General features: G+C 42.6%; 1 protein-coding gene across 1 annotated transcript; it reads left to right on the top strand.

The window, feature by feature from the left end:
* Positions 1 to 1,347: 1,347 nt before the first annotated feature.
* akna (AT-hook transcription factor) lies at positions 1,348 to 15,859 on the top strand (the record flags this gene model as incomplete). Its single annotated transcript, XM_079178883.1, has 22 exons — positions 1,348 to 1,696; positions 2,229 to 3,000; positions 3,135 to 3,438; positions 5,166 to 5,240; positions 7,365 to 7,521; positions 7,761 to 7,861; positions 8,226 to 8,279; positions 8,359 to 8,477; positions 8,572 to 8,743; positions 9,075 to 9,244; positions 9,440 to 9,595; positions 9,787 to 10,024; positions 10,419 to 10,525; positions 10,699 to 10,961; positions 11,096 to 11,246; positions 11,758 to 11,895; positions 12,087 to 12,226; positions 12,413 to 12,538; positions 13,193 to 13,297; positions 13,497 to 13,586; positions 13,794 to 13,935; positions 14,439 to 15,859. The coding sequence occupies 22 exons, from the start codon at positions 1,348 to 1,350 to the stop codon at positions 14,674 to 14,676; spliced, it is 4,167 nt and encodes a 1,388-aa protein (XP_079035009.1). The 3' UTR covers positions 14,677 to 15,859.
* Positions 15,860 to 20,813: the final 4,954 nt, after the last annotated feature.

Below are 20,813 nucleotides of genomic sequence, written 5' to 3'. Positions count from 1 at the left end.
AGGAAATGTATATATGCTGTAATGTTATAATTATCCAGTAAGCTCTTTCTCTTCTGAAGTTATTGCTTTTCTAAACTTCTTAAGTTGTTTGTCCTCTGAGATGTGCGCTCTCATTCTTTGTGGTCTACTTTAAATGCATGGTGAGTTCGTCCATGTCGGCCAGCGTGGAGCCTCTGCTGCTTTGTGTGTGTGTGTGAAAGGGTTGTGGAGAGAGCATGATGCAAGTCTATGAGTCGTACACACCGAGGTGTGTGTGTGTGCGCGCTCAATGAGAATCTAAGTCCTGCTGTACAGAATGTACTTTTTTATATGTTAATTTCCTTGCATTATGTTCAACTTTCCCTAATAAGGACGCCTGTTAAGGCCTCTGTCTTGGTGTGTGTTGTTGTTTTTAACCTGCAGATACTACTTCAAAAATTATGTTTATGTGCCTTAATTCCTTAATCACAGTTTATATAACGATGGAGTTGATGTGTTTTGATGACTAGGGACATTTGGTTCTGAGGCTTTTTAGAGGGACTGAGCATATGTATACATTCAATCTTTGTAGCACTGGCATGTATGTTGAGAGTTGTCAAAGATTTATTGCAGACGCTGAAAAGCGCAGCTTGTGTCCATGTTGTGTTGTTGCCGTAGTGACTGCTGCAGCTCTAGGAACATATTTGGGGGACTTGGTGTAACGTTGTGAACCAGCAGTCTGATCCTGAGTCTGTTACACGTACGATACGTCTGTAATGAAGAACTTGAGATGAAGAACTTGAGATGCTTCGTTGAGCGGCCCAACAGCACAGGCCTTTATCACGGGTTAATAAAGGGAGTTATCCTCCGAAACGAGTCCTTAAGTGCTGCACCTCACAGGAAGTGTCATGCTTTTAAATTCAAACAATTGAATCACTATGGTGTCTTTCTACATGTTAAGACCTCATGTATGGAATTTAGAGATGTATCTTTAAATTGTGTGTTTTGTCGAACAGTCCCAAACTCATGAACTTGTCCTTATACGTTTGTTTTCCTTTGGATACCTCTACTTGAGTGTCCTGCTAAATGATTATAGAGAGTGAGGAGTTGATGCTATTTTGTGTTTCAGGAACTGCATCCAAAGAGATCTCCTCTTCTTCAAGACTGAAGACTGACCAACCAGTCGTCCTTAGCTCCGCCTCTGGACTTTTCCCCGCTTACTGACATGAACCTGCAATCAGTGACGTCCTGTACCCATGGCTTTAAAAGTGGAGCTCACTGCAGAGCCCGATCAACAAGAAAAGATTCGAGGCGTTCCTGTGCCTGGCTGAGACAGTAACTGAGGTCAGAGCTGAGACCCGAGGAGGGCCGAAGTGGCCCGATAGGTGAATGGAGACGAGAAAGAGCACCACAGCAGGGGTTCTCTTCTGGACCCCCGCCCCGGTTCACACCTCACCCACCAGCTCTGTGATATCTGAGGATGAGGACTTTGCCAGCCAGATGGATGAGAATGGCATCATTGGACTGTCGGAAGTGCTGGAGGATTTGGAGTTGTGTGCATCTTGTTGTGATTCAGATGCAGAAAGTAATCCAAACGTGTACCCTGGACCCCTCCCCCTACAGGAGGCAGACCCTCGCGGGCGTGAGAGGGATACACCTGAGGCGCTGAGTTACAACCTGAGTAAGCATTGGTCCCATAACGAATCCCAAGGAGAGGATGTACAAATACGATCACCATGTGAGTCTTTTACCTTGACTAAAGTATTTCTTTGCAAGTGTTTATGTTTTAGTTCCTGTACTAATATGCGTAAAGGACCATACCACTGTTTTTTCACGTTTGAGCTCATTAGCTACAAATTGTTAGCTTATATTGTTTCCAATGAATCTTCAAACGTCATTTCCCTAAAAAAATATAAAATTCCTCGAACAAAAGTATATTGATTCTCAATTAAATGAGTTTCATTAAATATTTTATGAATAGTGGGAAACCTGTCATATGAATAATGACAGGAGAGCAAAAAGCATTTTCATCACAATTGATTTTAAAAGGTTGTAAGGCAAATATGGATTGAAACAGAAATTTCATCAGTTAAAAACATGCATTTTAAAAATGTTAACATCCCTTTATCAATAGATTTTGACTTTTGGACAACGCCCTGGAGTTATTAGAAGCTAGGCGAGCTACCCTCCTTTGTTGTGGGAGCCACTTTATTCCTATACTGTGTTGAAACCTGTCGTCCCATTGCCCCATCTCTCTTTGTTTTTGGCAGTTGAGGACTTGATGGATAGAGCAGAAGAGCAGGGGATGGAGTGCGTCCCTCAGTGGGACAAAAACTTGGACATGACCGAGGAGGAGAAGGATGGAGAGGAAGCGGGGACTAGCAGTGACAGGAAGAGAAAGAAAAATCGACACCCTAGCACATCAAGAGAGCAGCTTGGAACCACAAATGGCTTGGCTGAGCGCTATATTTCCAAAAGAGAGATGGAGGAGAGCAGCCCTACACTATATCACCTGTTAGCCATGGGACCTGCTACAGTCTCCAATCATCACTGCCCAATATCCCAGCCTGCCTCACCTGTCGCAGCCCCCGCTTTTCGCCACTTCACTGCTGAGGAACTCGCTGCTGCTCCGGGGATTGACGCCGAAACCCTCCCAGAGATGAGCTTCACAGAAAGTCCTCCAGAATCACACAGGAGCCACGTAAGCCTCAAGTCCAGCCCTCCTCGTGCTGAGGTAAAGCTCAGGGATCCTCTTCAGCCAGGAGCAGCCATGTTTTCTAAAGGTGGTGTGTCAAATCATTACAGTGGAGTAAATAATGGACCTCTAAAGGTGTCAGATAAGTCAGGTAAGCCTCAGAAACCGCCCACTCCCTCACCAAGGAAGACGAGGCAGCCCTCTCCTCAATCTACATATTCAAGTAATCGTTCCCTCAGCAAAGCCAAAGCAGACTCTTTGAAATTCCAACATCGGACGGCAAGTCCTGACAAAGAGCAGCAGACACCAAGAGCCAGGACTAATGCTGCTGAAATGGATGAATCCAGGTGAGCCACATTCCCATAGCAATTAGATCTTATCTTGTAGATTTTGTATCCTCCCCTTTTTATCAGTTTTCATACATCATGATTGCAGTTTGTTTCATATAAAGCACTAACCATGTATTTAATTGTGTTGCCAGAAAAGGGCCTCTGAGTTACCGCATACCAGACTTCTCCAAGGTGGAACCCAGGGTCCGTTTCCCCAAAGATGGTTACAACCCCCCCAAGAGCAGACCCTCTTCCAAGAGGAAGTCCTCATCACCTGAGCCCCCCTTCGTGTTTAAATCCCCTGCTGACATTGCGAAAGAAGTCCTAGTGAACACCACCGCTGGACCTCCTGCCTCATCAGACTCTTACAAACCACCAACCAGCGCCCCCAACTCCCCTGTGCCTCAGGAGTTCAGGTCCCGCCAGCATGCCAACACACTGCTCGACCAGCTAGAGGTACTGGTAGAGACTGGGAGTACTATAAAAATACAATGCTTTGGCACTACTGTGCTGACATCTCAGCACAGTAAATGCTGTACTGTAAGTGAGAACAACTTAATTGTGAGTTTGTACTGAAACACAGTCTAGGTTATTTGATCGTTAAAGAGCAGAAACACATTCATGACTTCAAAATGTTTCCTCCCACTTTTGTCTGGGGACCAGCTCAAGGTGTAATGACAGCCAAGACAACTCAGTGACGACTGCATCACACCTCTGGAAAAATCTAGCAGTGATAATGTCTAAATCGAGCAGGAGCCCTAGAAAAACTAAAGGGTTTTCCCTAATTTCCTTAAATGTCCTGAGGGAAATCTAAAGTAAATTGCAACCACTTCACCACCATCTTTGCTCATTCCCAGAGGCAAACTCTTTACATCCTCTTATTCTGTAGCAACGCTGAAGTAAAGCAACGAGACATCACGTACTGAGCAGGGAAGGCATACATCAGGGAAATAAACTTCAAAGTTTGGTATATATTGAGTATACTGAAGAGATTTAAGTTACTAGCCTATGTGGTTCCAAAAAGAATAATGAAGATGAGACCTTCTTCATTCTGGTGCCGGTTTTTATAGACATTTTAAGAGGGAACATCAGTCAGAAATAGTAATATCCTTCTGGCATCTGGATTGTTCTCAAACAAGTTATCAATATAACCCTGCCCTTGTGTATTTCAATATTACATTCTTAATGCTTTGTTTCGCAATCCGTCTACAGCACCAAGGCAATTACAAAGCTTGTGCTTGTGGTTTATCGTCATACTACAGAGATTTTGATTGAAATGGAATAAGGTCTGCAGATCATTGACCTTGAGAAAACACAAATTACTTTTCCCTCAGTTATACTGTCATGTAGCATTAATGAATTAGCCTTCCAACACCCCTAATCCTTGCTTTTCAGAGTGACTTGTCTTTATAAATGTACTTCTAAAATTACAGTCCACTACTGTCCACTATGATTTAAGTTTGGCTACTGCAAACTCCCATGTCGTCTTTATACAAGAGAATCAGTTCATGTATTTTTGCCATTTAGTTGGTGAGAATGATGCTAAAAGTTATCCGCATCAGAGCGGCGTGATTATAACACCTCTACCAACCGGTTTTCAAAGTGAACCACTGGCCATGATGTACATATCATGGATACAAGTATGTGGACACTCGCATTTGATTGGTGTACATGACGTTCCAAAGCCATCGGCATGAATCTGCTGCTAAAATGGCTTCCCACAAAACACGAGGTGCTCCAGTTCACCCCAAAGCAGTTGGTTGGGTTTGTGGTCAGGGCTCTGTGCAGGCCAATCAAGTTGTTCCACAAAAACTGGGTAAAACATTGCTTTATGGACCAGACTTTGTGCACGTAAAAGAGACGACACCCAACTGTTGACACAACGTTTGAAGCGCACTGTCTGAAAAATGATAGTTAGCTGTTGCATTAAGACATTTCTCCATTGAAACAAAGGGGCCAAAACGATGAAAAAGGATGTACATATATTTTAACTGTGACAGATATATGAATTCAACTTAACTGCTGCCTTCTCTCTGCCCCCTCGTTCCTCAACTTTGCTCCCTTCCTTTTTATTTTTCATTCCTCGCGCGTTTCCATCCTCGCATGCTTCTTCTGCACTCTCTATTTTCTTCTCTTCCCTTCCTCTTGCTTGCTCATTTCCTCTCCGCCTCATCTCGCTGCAGGAGGGCTACAACAGACTGCTGACTAAGTACGCCGAGGCGGAGAACACCATTGATCGCCTGCGCCTCGCAGCCAAGGTAGTTAATATAGAAATCAGGCTGTAATGAATCACTATTTAATGGTTTGCAGTAGTACGGGGTTATAAAAACCATTACATAACGGTGCCATAACGTTTATTTTTGGTCTCATTTTTAAATCACTCCATCACTTCCAGAAGGGAGCTTCAAAATGGAATTGATTATTTTTCTCTAATTTTATTACATTATTAAATTATTTTTTCTAAACACACATGGAAGGTATAAGTATAGAACACAAATACCTGATTCACTTCTACAATGCTGTAGCTTTCATTAAAAGAAGGATCAGCAGTGAAAGCACTATTATGTTTGGTTCAACTTTCCATCCATTTAATCATTTCTGTGAGAGGCATCATGCATAGCTACTGTGTGCAAACACAGGCTGCACAACACATCTAGAGGTACTGTGGACACATGGAGACTCTTCTATAGTCTGTGCAGTGATATCTGAGAACAAAACAAACACACAAAAGCATAATCGGGACCAGATTAAAGTCGGTAGGTACAGAGCATCCAGGATACGAGGATCGAACAGAAAGGCTCCTCTAAAATACACCACGGCCTCATGATATGGCTAAACAAAACCCTCATCTATACGATGGTCCTCTTGTGACCAAACTCTGTTAACCAATGACGGTACTCCCTTTTGTGTGTGTTTTCTGCATGGGGTCAGTACTATATCAGCATTCAGTCACGTTCATTGGTTGGACGCAGACGAGTATTGTGCGTTTCCTTCATTTTGGGGTTTTTAAATTGCCCAAAGATGATTTGATTCAGTGTTTGAGTATCATATGAAAAAATCAAGCTGCACAACAGAAGCCAACATTTGATTAAAAAAGCAACAATACAGAAATTAAATGTTTCAGAGTGCTCAACGGGAGGTTTATGAAAATGAACATGCACATTTTTTTTAAATTTCAGATGTTTATTAGCTTTATTTCTACGGGACAGACATTGTCAGGACATTACAGGCGGAGCATTATGTCAGAACGAATAATTAAAGAACAAAAAAGTGGGATAGGAAAGACATTAAAGAGGAGTAGAGACGGGATGAGTGTAGTGAAGTAGCTCCTTTAAATCATTTCTGTTGGAGCAGCAGCACTCCACAATCAGCACCAATTAAAATCAGCTCACTGGGCTCTCCGCCTCCTCTCCATCACCACAACACTGAACCGCCATCTGTCTCCCCCGCCCTCTGCTAGCTCACATCACACTGGCCGGGTGGGAGGAGCGACTTTATGCTGAAATTTGTTGTCTGATTATTTTTCAATGGAAGAGGGTTTTTTTCATGTTGTGTGAACCCTGAATGATTAATTCATTCAACTGGAAATGCATCTTCTTAGACTTAGACAAGCTCAAGTGATGATATTTTATACAAAGCAAATTTTCTTTTGAATTAAAAACTAAACACCCAGGACGTACTCTAGTTTGTTTAATGATCTTAGTTTATATCATTCCATCTTTCTAACTAATTCTTTTCAGTGTTAACTGTTTAATAAATGTGTTACAAGCTGAACGTAATGGTCAGGGAAACAACAAATGCAACGTGTGTGTGAGAGTCCATTGAGGTCCGTTTAAGGTCAGAATGATTTATAGCTCAGAGGGGGGGGCGTACATTCATTTTCATTCAATTCTGTATGAGAGGGAACGGAAAGGGGGAAGGGCGACCACCCAGTGTATACGCTTAACCGTATATCACACAGCTCAGTTTAAATTCAGTCTGTCTTTTCTGCTCTGAAATGACCTGATAGATGTTGTGACTAGAGGGCGAGTGAAAACACAACACTAGATGACACCAGGTGGAGATGTTGGCTTTCAGCATATCCAACTGATTCTGATCATCTATCGTTTGTCGTATGATTTGATTATTTCTACGAAAATGCTCAGTTTGAACACTTTATGCAGCAAAAAAGTCTTAACATGTTGTGTAAAGTGTCCTTGTCACCATGACCAAAGGTGCTGTTGCTCAGGCTTACCCTGAGCAAAGTCTCACTTCTGCAATAAGAATTGACCAGTGATCCAGAAATGTTGAAGTCTTGAAATGTCACAGTAAAGTCACTTATGTCACCAGGAAAGTTGCACCAATATACCACCAGACTTATATATGTTTCATATCTCCACCAGGTGAACCTGTACTCGGACCCTCCAAAGCCCGGCCACTTGGTGCTGTCAGGACCGAACCGGGACACTTCAAAGTTAATGATGCTGGATTTTCCTCAGGCTCAGCGAGCAGAGTTTAACTCTGCATCTCCTCACCAAAACGGACACAGCAATCATCAGAGTACATTCATCCTATTCGATATTTACTGCTTTGCTGTCAAATTCATCACTTCATATAATCATATTTCATGTAAATGAGTCACTCTGCTCTACGGATTCATTGCTGTACAATGACGCATTGTCAATTCAATACAACTCCGCTGGCTGTCCTCTATCGTTCAGCTGCTGCTAAAGTTGCATCACTCTCTGCAACTTGCATCATGTAACTCTTTCCTCTGCACCTGTCTGTCAAATGAACAGGAAGTTCATCTTCCTGTCCTTCCACGAGAAGCCCGGACCCTCAGGTGGGACAGCAGCTGGCCAAGATTCTCTACAATCAGGCCGACAAGTTCCTCCAGCAGGTAAATGACCTATTGTATCTATTAACAGGAAGGCTTTTCTACAGAAGCACCTAGATATTGCTACTGATGGAAAGTAATCATACACACAAAGTCATAGTATAGTCGAGCATTATTGTGTAATTTGCTGTAAAAACGCACCAAATCCCAGTTTACAGTGTTGTTATTTTGTACAAAGCCTCTTAATTGTATTCATGTATCAGGCAGCATTTACATTTTTTGTATTACTTGAATTGTTTTTGAATTAAATTGTGACTCCAAGAATCAAAATTGAATTGTGAGATACCGAAAGATTCACAGCCCTGATCATCAGTAATGGAAATCCTGACAGATTTATGAGATCAAGGTTTTAATGTTCTTCATTCAGCTGCAGACTTTTGAGGATCTCCTAAAAAAACTCAGGGCTGTTGACCAGATGAAGGTAAGAACAACAACTCACAGTTTAAAATGACTTCTAATAGCCTCCTCAAATCCAAACATATGAAGTCGTGCTCTCTCAGGGTCTCTCCCAGCTTGCTGAGGGCCTCGACTCTTTAGAAAGGGGCTACCTGTTAGCGAGGGATGAACACAACGCCCTGCAACAGCATGGGGCACAAATCGGCCACTTCGACTCTGAACGGTGAGCGCCCCAAGATAAATACGTTTCATTTTATATTCTTTACACACGTGCACTCAGCTTTTACTATGTTTGTGTGTGCATGTGTATGTATCAGGGAGCTGGAGGGGCTGATCTTTCAGTGTGGGCTGCGTATGGAAGCGCTGAAGGAGCTGGTGGAACAGATGCAACAAGAGCAGCCCACCTGTGTGGCTCCTCCCTCTCCACCTCCTCACCCCAGCCCTTCATCTGTCCCCTCTGAGGGAGGAGAAACGCTGACTCACCCACAGGTACCATTGAACAGCTCTGTCTGTATTAATGCCCTCTGTCCTGGAACAGTACAGAATATCTATTTCACTTTTGTGTTTGTGCATGTCGTGTGAAACCCCGCAGGTTGGTAGCATGTCTTTGCGACAAAGTGCCTCAAACTGCTTTTGTTTGTTTGTTTTGTTGTAAACTGAATATCTTTGGGTTTTGGGCTGTCGGTCAGTAGTTGTCAGACATTTGACCTTCTTTGGTAAATGGAGAACACACTCCTGCTATGACATGACAGGATGTTATAGCAGATTTTATTTATATATATGTGTGTATATGATATGATCTAACTTCATCTCTCTCCAGAGTCCACCTGTGCCTTTGCTGGTTGATCCAGGAGAGGCAGCGGCGGTGGAGGTGAGCTCAGCCAGTGAAGAGAGTGATGAAGACGAGGAAACTCTTACATCCCTCTACCTCAAACCTCTGAATGGCAAACAAAGGCACGTTGAACAACACTTTGCCACACTAATGGATCAGTGAGTGGCAATCTTTCTGTTTTTTAGTTGTTCACTTGTGGAAGACTTTTAATAAATGTTAGGAGATATCCAAATACTTGCGATTTATTTTTCTCCCTGTCAGAAGGAGGTATGGAAGGTAAGAAGCGCAGCCTGCAGGCTGGACTCTCATTATTGCACCCTGAAAGTTTTCCTTCCTCTGTTTCGCTACCAAAGCTTCAAGGAGCTTCCCAAACTTTTAGACAATAGCCAGAGGGAAGGAGCTTCCTGTTCTGCTGCCTTAAGAAGTGACATGCAGCCTTCGGACGAGGAGGAAGAAAGACGGAGTCGCCTAACTGGAGACCTGGAAGTCCAGAAAAGTCTTCCACAGAGGTCAGTAGACAGAATGAGCGGTAGTTTCATCAGCAGCACAGTAAAGTTTGCTCTCACACTGGGCAGCAGAGTACTTTTCCTGTCTAAATGTAATTGTTTTTATTTTGAATGGTAAAATACTACCTTCCTATTTTCAAGGGGCAGCTAATTTCAGTCGCTGGACTAAATTCGCTGCACTTCTCTGTTGACAGGAAAGACAAATCGGACCATCTGGACTCGGCTCCTGTTCGCACCGTCAAACAGCAAGCCAGCAGGTCCAGTTCACGCAGGGCCTCCAGCCAGTCCACCACACTCCATCCTCTCAGCAGCAGGAGGAGGTTAGAGGTGGGGAAGTCCCACAGCAGCAGTCTGAGCAGTCTGGGAGAGATTACAGCTTTGGAAAAGAGGAACTCCAAACTCCATACTGGGAGCAGCGGAGTGCTTTCTCAGGTCAGTGTTATATTGCAAACTGCCAGGGTGAGATAACAGTCTGTCACTGATATTACATTGAGTTTAGTCCCAAATGTGGCGTGGTTAGATGAGGCAGCGCTTGTTCTCTCATTTTCTCCTCATTCTTTTGCTTTGTGTATTCTAGTGCTTCCAAATTACGAGATGTTTTAAAAGCCAAAGCACTGAACTCCCAAGTACCTTTAAACAACTAGACAATCAGCTGACATGCACTGATATATGCTTAGCAATTGCTTCTTGAAACCAGTGTAACATCAAAATAAAGATCACCGGTGATGCATAAAACCTTATTTTTGCCTTCAAACATGATGCATCTACATCTAGAATGTGTAGAGCTACATGTTGCATCATCTTTGTTCTGTGTTGTGTTGACCAGGATGGGATCATCTCTCCAGAGACAGACAGTGGGTTTGTCTGTTCAGAGAGCAGCTGGCTGACTCCTGCAGCAGCTTCTAGTCCTCTCCACCAGAGGGCCTCAGAGAGGTGAGAAAGTGCCTCTACACCAATTTACTGCACAATGAATTTTCCCTCCCGTGCCATCCCCCACCCATGTTATACGCACACAGCATACTGATGTTTGACCCTACAACTCTACAGCCCCTGAGTCTCTTATTTTATTTATTTTATAGTTTGAATATTCTTTTATTCTGCGACAGCGTTTCAGGGCCTCAGGAGGCGAACCCGGGTAATCCTCACATAGGCCCAGTCTCAGTTCTTTCTCCTGCTTCGTCATCGTCACACAGTCACGCGGCTATGGAGCCCAGAAGTGACTCTCAGCTCAACCGTGACCAGCAGAGGAGAACCAGACCAGGGCAGAGGAGACGCACTTTCTCCTGCTCTCCACAGCGCTGCGTCCGTCACACAGAACAAACCAGGGCCGACAGCGGGACCAGTGAGTTTGGGTTGGAAAGTGACAGATGTGAGTCTCAAAGTTCTGTCCTTCAACTGAGATTGTTATACTAATGTGGTCCCGTTATTCTCTTCCTATGTTCTTACTCTAATTCATTGTCGTCTCCTTTCATTGTGTATTTAACTTGCTGTCCTCCTCTGCAGCTCACACTGTGTCTGAAGACAGACAGAAGGACGAGTACACAGAATCTATCAATTCCCTCCACAACTCCAGCCCGAGCTCTTCCCCCGCTGGAAGGCATCACCATGACGATTCTCTCAGAGCACTGAGCTCCAGTCAGGCGGCGAATCACAAGTGAGTGTGTGTGTGTGTAGCAGCGGCTGCTATGGCGATAGCTGTGCAAACATGGCCAGGTGTGTGTCTCCCTGCAGAGAAATGATTCCCGACGAGTGAAGATAGTGTCAGTTATTTCCTGAAATGTATTTTAACTCCTGTAAGTTTCCCCAGAAACATCGTTAAACATAATTTCTCTATCATATTCTTTTATGCATTTGATTACAGAATCGGCTGCTATTGAATGTGGTTGCATATTAGGAGGTACTCTGTATTGATTCCTGCATGGTGTGTGGTGTTGCATGACGTGTGTGTGTGTGTGTGTGTGTGTGTGTGTGTGTGTGTGTACGTTTGGACTGACACCTTATTGATTTATTTTTTTATTTTCACAATGCAGTACTTCAGTGATCACATTTACTGGATACCTGTGGTGGTGAAAATAACTAATCATATGTACTAAATGCAAACATGACCTCCAGCTAGATTGGCTCATGTGATTGTTTTGCACATCTTTTGTGTTTTTTTTTTTTAGTGATGTGATCCAGCGGCTGCAGGCCGAGGTGACCAGACTGAGGGAGACACTCGAAAGCTGTGTGAGACATAAGACGCCTCTGAGCTCTGTGAGAGCAGCTGCTTCAGCTCAGGAGAACACTTCTCCACCTCGCTTCAGGTTTGTTTTTATCTGCCAGGTGTAACCACACCGTCCACCTGCTGTTAGTCTGCAGAGTTAAGCAACAGTACAGAGCTTATAGCTGGAGCAAGGAAGCCGATAGCTTCATATATACACACACAAACGGTGCACATACTGTATACTTAAAATGTTTCTGCTTGTACGTAATTTAGTCTTCTCTCATTGCTTAGGTCTGGGGAGCAATGGAGTGATGTCAGCTGTGGAAGAAGAGACAGACGGCCGGTTGATGAGGTTGAGGAGTCTACGCTGAGACGAACAACAAGGAAGAGACCACCTTCTGCACACAGACAAAAACCACAACTGGACATCTGTAAATTGACCTGAATTGACACTTTGATCCTTAAACTCTTTGCTTGAAAGATGTTGTATAATCTAAATGTATGCACAAGCTATCATCAGGAGAGAATAACGCACAAGAACCCATCTAAATGTGTACGATTAAGTTGCATAGAAAAAATGGCAAATTCTGATTTAATGCATATGTTTTTGTATTCAGTGACAGGTTCAGAGCCCTCTTCACCCAATCCTCAGCCTCTGGTGTCCAGGTGTACTCAAACATCCACTGCAGCACCAGACAGCTGCTGTTCACACACAAATACTGTCCGCAGCAGAACACACCCCAGTAAGAACGTGCATCCCTCGACTGCAGACATTTTAATGGCAACTTCAGACGTTTTTAGCGGATAGTCCAATCCAGATTAACCTTTTGTGACTGAGCAAATTAAAGTGTAGTGTCTTGCTCAGACGTGTCGACAGCGACGTTGTTACAGGATTAGAAGAGCATGTAGTCCGTGCAACCCAGTGCCCTGTGGATGCAGAGCAGAACAGCCAGACTTGTGATTGAAAACAAAACTAACTGGGATAGCAGTAACAGCAAGCAGTTATCGAACAAAGCATAGAAGCATTTGTTTTATGTCATTGTGAAGCAGTGGTTTCCCTTTTGTAATAGCTTGCTAGGCCACATGGCTGTAATGAGCAGCAGACAGTAGAGCCCCTGTAGAATGTCCTAACCATACAAAGTTCTCTATGTACAGAGCTTTTCTCATTACAAGCCTTTTATAGCTTACTGTCTCTCCTGTCGTCACCAGCTTCCAAATACAATCCCAAAATGTGACACTCTTATATTTCCATAGACACAGAAATGTGACTCATGTCAACACTGATGTTTAACAATAAAAACAACGTGTTTAGATTATTTCAATGTGTTATAGATGCACATCTGCCAGAACAGATTGTGTCGACCACGCTGCTCAGTGTTTCTGCATGTGTGTTGCAGGGCAGCATCTCAGTGTGTCTGAACCAGCAGATGAACCTGACAGCAGAGGGCGTCGGGCTCCCCTTTGTCCTCAGTGTTTGTCACGTCACCAAGGGCGATCTGAAAGTAAGGAGGCTCCTTTCATCCTGTTCCACACATTTTTCTTCTGTCCTTCCTTCTATGTGTTTGCCTGAATGCAAAGAAAGTCGAGTCAAAACAAAGAGTGGAATCCACTTTTATGGTTTCTTTTAATCATTTGACACCAGCGTCGCCGTTTTGTCCTCATTTATTGTGCTGCTCGCTTGTTTTTTTCTCTCCGTGCCAGTTGGTGGCGACAGAGAGCCGGTCCACTCCTATTGCTGTTGTTGCTGCCCTCTCTGTGGACGCCCTGAACCCTCCAGAAGCACTGAGCCAGGTTAGAGACCATTTGATCAAAGCCGTGGTGCTTTTAAGTGCATGATGTAATACATGACTTGTCAAAATCTGAGTTTGTTGTTCAGTACAAGCAGCAGAAAGTTCTGTACAGTCACTGCACTCAGGATATACATCAGTTCAGTCTGCAGTAAATTAAATCTGTTTAATTATGTGAAGTGGAACTGCTGACTTGACCTGTGATTCACAGACTGCCGCAGAGTTTCAGACTCACCCACACACATAGGCTGCCACCCGTGTCCCCTGGATAGAGCTGTGAGGAGCAGACACCTTGCAGCTGCAGCTCCTCCTGCACTGTTGCAGTGCATGCCAGTGTTCCCGCCACCACTTCTGTAAGCAACCTTACACACACACACACCAGACATATGATGAAGTGTCCATTAGGCTGATTTCAGCCACTGGCCTCTGAAACAGATGATTATTGTAAAAAGAAGAATAGACCATAAGCTTTTTGCAGAAAGTCACCTGCAGTTGACAAACTTAAATGGATAGTTCTGATTTGTTTAAGTTGGTTTATATGAGGTAAAATCCAAATGATCCTTTTTAATATATGCAGAAGCTGAGGCCCTCTTACAGTACATACTACACACATACAGTGAAAATACCAAAATGAAGTCAGTGTACGTACTGATGACTGTCCAATGATAAGGACATAGAGGAGTTGGAATGTTTCTGTGAAGTGTAAGTGACAGTTTCACATCTTTAACCAACATATTGTCATTTCCATCAGTACAAAGACCAAACTGAATTTGTTTGTTTTACTTGTGCACGGTTTGTTTAAAAGTTGGGATAAAATTTAGGATGACTATTTTTTTGTCAATCTTACCCTGTTCAGGTTTTCCTCATCGCCCCTCTACGTGTCTCCTAGCCACAGCACACCTTCAGGGGTCAGAGGTCGCGGGGAGAGGACGAGACGCTTCCGGTCCTCTGACCAGCAGCACTCCGTGGACACCTCTCTGAACAGAGCCATCAGAGCAGCTCGGCACATGAAACATACCTCTGGACACATGGCTCGCTCTCTGGCTACTGGAGTGCAATACCAGAAGGTCCTGACTCAGTCCTGCAGCTACTAGTCTGCTCACTCATCTCACAGGCAGCATGGACTGAGCAAGAGCAACCCGAGGCTGGAGTGAGTGAGTGTAGGACCAGGTAAATCAAATGTCCTCTTCTTTGGGTCTTATGTTTGGATACTGCATTTTTTTTAAAAGGTTCTCTATATGACATTCAGGACATTAACATGGCAGCAAACGGCTTTTTGCTTCATAAAGAAACAATTTGTAACTTTATCCTTAGTAGAGAATGAAGTCACGTAGCCGGACCGGCCACAGATGCATGTCCCAGTGGGTTTGCCCTACGGGCTAGCTAGTGGCTAACGGTGGTTACTGCTGCTAATGCTGTCCTGACCAATGGCATCGTCGCCAAACACGAGTTAGTTTCTTCAGCTGTCATATTAATGATTTCAAAAGATGTGCTGGTATACATTCTAAAATATGTAGTACTGTAGATCCGTTTTGTCAACATGTTTTTAAATATCTAATGAGTAATTAGTCTCTTCTTCGTCTTTGGACGTGAGGAGTTACAGCGGTTTTGAAATGGCCGTTGTCATGAGTTAATACTAGTCATAGTCACATGATCAATAAATAGCTCAAAATAACTCTTTATTAATGTGGTTTTAAAAAATATATATTTTCTTGTTTGTAGAAATAAGTGTTGTATTAGTTGCTGCCTAAACAGTGTGTCCCCTTGTTGATACAGCAGCATATAGTGCTGTAAATAAAATGCACTTGCTCATTGCAACTGTTGTGATTGAGTTAGTTTTGTAAATGGTCGAAGCTTGTTGTTGTGTGGACCCGAGATGCTGGATATCCTCAAAATGAGTCTGCTTCTATGTTAGTTATTTTGTATTCTATACATTTTAAACTGTGGGTTTTTAACCTTAACTTTTGTACAGTGTTTATCACATGCTTGTAATTGTATCTGAGCCAAACAAGTGTACTGTAACTGAGCAGCTTTATGTTGATCGATCATTCACACACCAGCACTGCAGAGACTTCAGCATGCAGTGCTGGTGTGGATCCATCTTTTATTTAAAGTTGGCAATGCCAACAAATAGAGGAATATTGAACTATTTTTACAGATAACTTATGAATTGTATTTGGTAGAAATATACCTCAGAACTGTGGAGGTTGAGTGAATTGTTTTTTGGTCATTTTTGTACTATTGTTTTTTTAAACGGTTGGTCTTTTCTAATATTTTGTAGGGAATCTTTTCAGTTGACCCTAAAGAGCCAAATAAAAAATGTACAAAATGAACACTTGCTTTCGCTGTACTTCATGATGAAAAAGAGTAAAATGTAATGGAAGCCAATTTATTAGACAGCTTTAGTACATTAAGTACACATGGAAGTATTGTTTGTGCTTCAACACTCGCAAACATACAATCCCAATAAGTTAAACAGTTTTAGGACAGACTAATGCATCACTATTATTTTTTCCTCTGATAAATAAATTTGATATAAATCAATTGATTCGACAGACCCTATACAACAGCAAATTATAATAAAAAAATGAACACAGTCAAGCGTTTGCATCACAGAAAACGCATTATAGTGCAATATACAACTTGTTTGGCCAGGAAAGGGAGGAAATAAAAGAGAAAAGGGTGGATGTAAGTTACTTTTTGCAAAGCCATTCACAATTGAAGAGTTTACATTGCACCAGAGGAGGAAACAGGCAAAGAAAGTATAGATATTAGTTATTTTCCCAGTTGACCACTAACAGCTAAAACGTCACAAACACGGCGGCTTCACATTGACATGTTTTAAAGGAAAAGTTTCACTACGTCACAGTCAGAAATATTGCCAGTGAGACGCTAAAACAGCAACATATGACAAATACACAACACTACTCAGTGCATGGCCCAATTAAACATCACTAACCGATGATAAGACTTAATCTGACAGGATACAATACTGAAATACAACTGGCCCTTTTTAAGATTCATTAAATATCAGCAAGCATTTCGACATTAAAACGTGAAGTTTCTCCGGAGAAAGGAAAAGGTTGTGGCAAGTAAATACTTTAGTCTCAGCAGACTAAAGAGGAGCAGAGGAGGGATGGTTCTGGCTTTTTACAGAGCGGTTCCTCTGTCCAATGCTCCACCAAGTGTTTTTTTACACAAATACTTCAAGAAAAATGTATGCTTTGAGTACGAGACACCCAACCGGACACACTGCTTGTCTCGGTGGGTGTTCTTCAATTAAGTATCTTAACCACTCCACAGCGGTGCAGTTTGTGCTGCTTTTGCATACAAACTGTTAATATTCTATCCACCCTGGCTATATATGTTACATTAGACTAAGTATTAATGAGTAGAATGCATTAGATTTACATCGCTATAGTTTTACCTAATGAGCGGGCAGCGGTGTTTACAGGTGAACCGTTGAGTAGTGACCAACGCGTCCGGAGTGGTTTCAAAGAGATACTCAAAACAAAAGGTTTTCGGTGAAGTATTCAAGCTCAACATCTTAGGGAAAAAGCTAAGTGCTAAACTCTGCGGCTTCCAGAACGTCCACAATGGATACAAACACATTAACAGTCCACACAAGTCCAAGCATGCTACTGTATACGAACATCTCAAACGGGCAGGGGGAACTCCTCTCTGATGAATATATTTTTATATGTATTGCATGTTGACCGATATGATATATTTTACAAGATCAACCTCTCAAACTACACATCCCGACTCGACCCGCTTCCATTAAAACTCACACCAAGTAGGAAACCCAAAAGGAACAAACAAGAGAAAATGTCCACCTTTTTGCACAGGTGTCATCGCACACAATATTACATTTTGGTACTTTAAACGGCCTTCTGTTCAGATATTTAAATGAGTTCATTTAGTTGCATCCATTGTAAAACGTGGGAATACTTGCAACAATGTTATTCTTTGATACATCATATATTTTTTTTTTTATCATCTTAGAGGTCTTTTTCTTCTCAAGCAGGATGCATACACAATGTGGGGAAGGATACAGAGGTAGGATGGGTAGAAGGGTTAATGTAAAGAGGAGAGAGGTGTGATCGGAGGATTTTAGCTTGCAACTTCCTCGTCTGGTTTGTTCATGGCCTTGAGCTGCTCCAGCAGGCTGGTGGGGGTGAAGATGTGGGTCGATCCTGGAGACACACGTTCATAAAACACACACACAGAGCGTTAGATCTGCACGTTTGGAGGGAAACCGATGAAAAATGTGTTTTCAGCTCTTGTTATGAATGCCTACTCTAGATGAGCACACTCCCACATAATGTTGAAAGCAAAGATAGAAGCGCTGAGCAACCCAAAGTCATAAAATCAATTAGCCAGCAAGTTAAAATGGATAAAAAGGGTTTAAAAAAATAATTTTAAAAAGGTGGGAGTTAACCAAGTACTTTGAGTATTTTTGTTTCAGAGGGATACTTTGTATTTTTTTTTTTTCCACTATATTCATCTTAGAGCTGCAGTTTCTAGTTACTACTTTAACAGAAGAGGTCATGAAATAGCTTCTCACTGTAGGTTGTTTGGTCAAAATATTAATATGTTTGATTGTCCTAAAGACTTAAAAACTAGCATGACTTATGCTAGATTTGCGGTTTTACTTCAATTTTCATATCTCCAATTATCCATGTATTTTATATTTAAAACATTTTAATCCCGATTTGTCTTTGTTTAGTACCATGTAAACATCCCCCACCTCTGACTAATACTCTTGAGTACTTCACTCTACAAACATACAAACTCGTGAAGCCGTGTTAAATTACATGCAGCTGAACAACATGGAAGTACACGGATCAGTGATGGACCCGAACAACTGCCGTGAACTAAGTTCTTATGTCATGAAATCCCAAACCAGCATAGCGTCTTATATGAATGAAAATGTCAAACTCAGTAACTAAGAACACAGATGAACTGTTGTGACAGCTGAAGACACATTTCAGACATTGTGAAACTTTAGCGGTGCTCGACTGGAGTAAAGCAAACTTTTTGCCAAATTTGTTGCTTTGCCAAAATCAAAATTTTTCAAACTTTCTTTATCATAAATAAGACAAACAAAACATTTGATTTACTCCTTATGCAACATTGTCAACAGTATTTGAACTACATTGGTTTGTTTCTGTTGCAAAGCTGCATGTTTCCTCCAGTTTGGTTTGATTACCTTAAAGACGTTCACCTACAGTAAAAAAAAAAAAAAAAACTTAGAATAAGAACTGGAGGTAATTAAAAACAGAAGAGAAGGAGGCAAGCCCATCTCGAGTATGGTCGTTCTGGTGGAACGGGGGTCGTGGGTGGGGGTTTAGTGTGGGCCACAGAGGTCAACGTCGGACTGGCCTCGCCTGCTTCTCTGCTGTTCCCCAAACACACAGCTTCGGGAGCCTTTTTGCCCCAGAAACACAACACCGCGACGTTGATCTCCAACGCCACTAAATGATTGTACATGGCTAGGCTAAGACCAAAATAGCATAACAAAAACAAAGACTTGTTTTAGTAAGTGATGGCCATTTTGCTCAGGAACGTGTTGGATGCAGCAGTATGAGGGGGGGCGGCCATACTGCTTATGGTGAGAGCTGCTTACGGTGGAAACCATAAAACCAAACGTTGGTTTGTTAACGATATCGCTTTAGCAGATTAGTTAGGCATGAGATGGATACGCAGAACTACACGATGCAATCTTTAATGGTCGAATAAGTGTTCATAAAAAGCATCGCTAATCATTACAATGGCCAAAACTGAACAATGCATCTGTCTGAATGTAGATTGCAGATTAAAAACTTGTAAACATATTCAATTGTTGAAAACAGCTAATTTGGGTATATGTGCTCTTTGAGCGTGTTTTAGTTATACACAGGTTCTTTAGAATGTATTTGTTTCTGGATCAAAGTAAAACTAATAGTCTGCTAGTGACTGGTGTAAGAAATGAGTTTTGGGGGAAATGAAGAGTCTCCTATATTAGGGGAGGGATTAGTTGCATCTTTACCTTTTTATTTGGTTGCTAAAGCATATCAGGTGGAACATTGCTACATTCGCAGACTGTCAGCAGAGAGTCATCATATAGGCCCTGATACAAAGAGCAACTTTTTGGGCATCTTCAATTTTTCTGAAGCAATTATTGTTTCCTGGCTGTTTCCCCATCCTCAGTTGCCCCAAAATTGCCCTTGTGTGTCAGCGCCCTGAAAGTGATATCATGACCCCTCTGCGGACGAGCCACGAGCCATGTGAGCATGTGATGGTGGGCTGTGAGAAAGTGACGTAAGAGGACTGGTAGTCAAAAGAAAAAAAAAAAAACCACAAGGGAAAGAGGAGAGGATCCTTCATTGAAATCCAACATCAAGTCAAGGACCTGTCCTTATGTGGAAAAACCAGTGACAAATCAAGGTGACTGTCTTTGCAAAGGGTTGATTAGAAAAATAATCAGACAGTAAAAACTGATAAAGATGGATCTCGGGGGTAGATTAAATCTGGAGTGAGTGTTCAACAGGCTCAAGGGGCCTTTGGGTGGCTGTCGAGGGGCGATTTAATCCACCCAGCTGAGATGATGGGAGGAGGCAGCAGGGATGGGGTCACGACCCCCTCAGACATGGCCGCTCTTCAGCACAGACTTTACTTGGGCTGAATCCAAATAAAGTCCAACCCTCTGGACTCGAGGGTCCTCCATACTGGGCCCTCATAGCCTTGCAGTCTAGTGGCCTCGGTACATATGGCCAAAGAACATATTAATTAATGTCTTATGATACTTCCATGTCAGATATTGTTATGTTCTTATAGCAGGTAATGTCTGCCCCCCAAGCACTCTCTCTCTAGAAGTCTGCTAACTCAGTGAATTGTGGATTTGGAAAGTGGTCAGACGTTTGGATTCAGCCTTCCTGTAGGGAAAACAGACAGGATACACCTGACTGAATAGCAGGAATCCTGTTAACTAATCCGGCTAACTCTGTGTACAGGGACTAGAGCCTGATGGAGCGGTCCATGCATTGAGGAAAGGTCGGGGGTTGCCCATCCCTGAGGGACACGGGGAGGAGGCGGGTGGAGTTACATAAAACAGTACTGAGTGTTCAAAGAAGGAGGAACAAGGATGAAGCCCTTGTGCTGCGAAGGTTCAGAAAGGGCTTCTTTGTGCGGCTGCCTTTACTTTTTTCAGTGTGATTTCTCTCTCCCTCCCTCCCAATCTCTCTCTGCC

This window comes from Pholis gunnellus (genome assembly GCF_910591455.1).
Source record: "Pholis gunnellus genome assembly, chromosome: 18".
In the NCBI taxonomy this organism is placed as follows: domain Eukaryota; kingdom Metazoa; phylum Chordata; class Actinopteri; order Perciformes; family Pholidae; genus Pholis; species Pholis gunnellus.
The sequence above is the reverse complement of the archived record's forward strand: the minus strand, read 5'-3'. Positions and strand labels throughout refer to the sequence as shown.